Source organism: Procambarus clarkii, chromosome 7 (genome assembly GCF_040958095.1).
Source record: "Procambarus clarkii isolate CNS0578487 chromosome 7, FALCON_Pclarkii_2.0, whole genome shotgun sequence".
In the NCBI taxonomy this organism is placed as follows: Eukaryota; Metazoa; Arthropoda; class Malacostraca; order Decapoda; family Cambaridae; genus Procambarus; species Procambarus clarkii.
The window spans coordinates 3771024-3773183 of NC_091156.1; the positions used below are offsets into that span (position 1 = coordinate 3771024).

The 2160-nt window shown below is 40.0% G+C and overlaps 1 protein-coding gene across 1 annotated transcript; it reads left to right on the forward strand.

The window, feature by feature from the left end:
- The first annotated feature begins 591 nt into the window (after positions 1–591).
- Positions 592–1926, forward strand: LOC138357487 (antifreeze protein Maxi-like). The gene is made up of 3 exons (XM_069314346.1): positions 592–614; positions 1051–1542; positions 1626–1926. The coding sequence occupies exons 1-3, from the start codon at positions 592–594 to the stop codon at positions 1924–1926; spliced, it is 816 nt and encodes a 271-aa protein (XP_069170447.1).
- Positions 1927–2160: the final 234 nt, after the last annotated feature.

A 2160-nucleotide genomic window follows, 5' to 3' on the forward strand; every position in this document is an offset into this window, starting at 1 on the left:
ATGATGACCAAATCACACATCAGAAGATGTAGAAACAATGGCTTTCTGATCGGACTATTATCAAGTCGTGTGTTCTAATAGTAATAATAGAATAAAAATAGTAATAATAATAAATAATAATATTATTATATTTATAATTATTATTATTATTATTATTATTATTATTATTATTATTATTATTATTATTATTATTATTATTATTATTATTATTATTACCAATATTAATAATGAAAATTTTACCGGAGCTCAAAAACATCAGTAATAGTGAGATAGTAAATCATTATTAACGCTCAAAACTCTTCTATCAATTCTTGTTAGTCGGTCAGCTATTTTAGCGGCCTTAATAGCCCTTCCAACGTTTATAGGCCATCAACCAGACACAAACCCAAGAAAATAAAAGATATCAAATCATAATCAAACGAAGAAACAGAAGATAAATCCGAAAGAGCCAAGGAACATTAGAATAGGAATTAGGAAGAAAGGTAAGATAATTATAAGGAGAAAGCTCTTCCGAAGTATAGATACGTAGCACTTAAATGAGACGTGAGCACAGAACAAGGAGTTAGGACATGGAAACTATCTGAATAATCGATGCTCAGTTACTTAGACCCTTGGTGAGCGAACTCAGACCCTGTAAAAAAAAAAAATCTTAGTTTTATTGTAGTTATTGATGCAAATCACAAGTATGGTACATGCTAACTACAGATCTCAAATCAGATGCGTAAACCTAAATGGGTGCAAACAACAAGAAAGTATACGAATAGTGAATACACGACAGGTGTTTAAGCGACCTGTGCGTAAACAGTAGTGACACGTGCCATACTAGAACATGTTTTTGTTCCTTGCGCAGGGAGCATGATAATGTCAGGTGACCTCTCACGCTCTCTCTGTACCCTTCATCCAAAACACTCCCTTCCTCCCTCCTTCCCTCTCTCCGTCCCTCCCTCCCTCTCTCCTACCAAATGCAATCGATAATTTGGCAGTCCATCAAGTAAATATCACGAAATAACCCCTGCGATGCGTTGCCGCCCTTTCACCTTCACGCTTAAGTCCCCCTGCTGCTCCTTCTGTTGCTGCTACTGATGCTGCTACTGCTGTTGTTCTTTTTGTTGCCGCTACTGATGCTGCTCTAGCTGTTGCTGCTAATGATGCTGCTGGTAATGATGCTGCTGCTACTGATGCTGTTTTAGCTGTTGCTGCTACTGATGCTACTGGTAATGATGCTGCTGCTACTGATGCTGCTCCAGCTGTTGCTGTTACTGATGTTCCTGCTACTGATGCTGCTGCTGCTACTGATGCTGTTCTTTTTGTTGCCGCTACTGATGCTGCTCCAGCTGTTGCTGCTACTGATGTTGCTGCTACTGATGGTGCTGTTACTGATGCTGCTCTAGCTGTTGCTGCTACTGATGCTGCTGGTAATGATGCTGCTGTTACTGATGCTACTCCAGCTGTTGCTGCTCCTGATGTTGCTGCTACTGATGCTGCTGTAACTGATGCTGTTTTACTGGTGCTGCTGCAACTGCTGCTGCTGCTGAGGCCGCAGTTGCTACTGAAGCTGTTGCTGCTTCGGCTGGTGCTGCTGTTACTGATGCTCCTATTAGCACTACTACTGATGCTCCTACTAGCACTACTACTGATGCTGCTGCTGCTACTAACGTTGTTGCAGCTGATGCTATTATCGATGAGGCTACTGATTATGCTACTGAGGCTATTACTGATGCTGCTGCTGACGCTATTATTGGTGGTGCTAAGGCTTCTGCTGTTGATGCTATTATTGATGCTGATGCTGTTTTTGCTTCTTTTGATGCTGCTACTGATACTGCTGCTGCTACTGAAGCTCCTTCTGGCACTACTACTGATGCTGCTACTGACACTTCTACCGGTGTTACTTCTACTGATAGCGTTACTGATGCTGCTACTGATTAGCCTGCTGACTCCACTACTGATTGTGGTATGATGCTTCCAATGATGTGCCTATTGACACTACTACTGATGCTTCTAATAATGCTGCTTCTAATGCTGCTGTTGTTATTAAAGGTGTTACTGACGCTCCTACTGGCACTGCTACTGATTCTGCTATTGATGCAGTTGCCATGAATATATATATATATATATATATATATATATATATATATATATATATAAATATATATATAAATA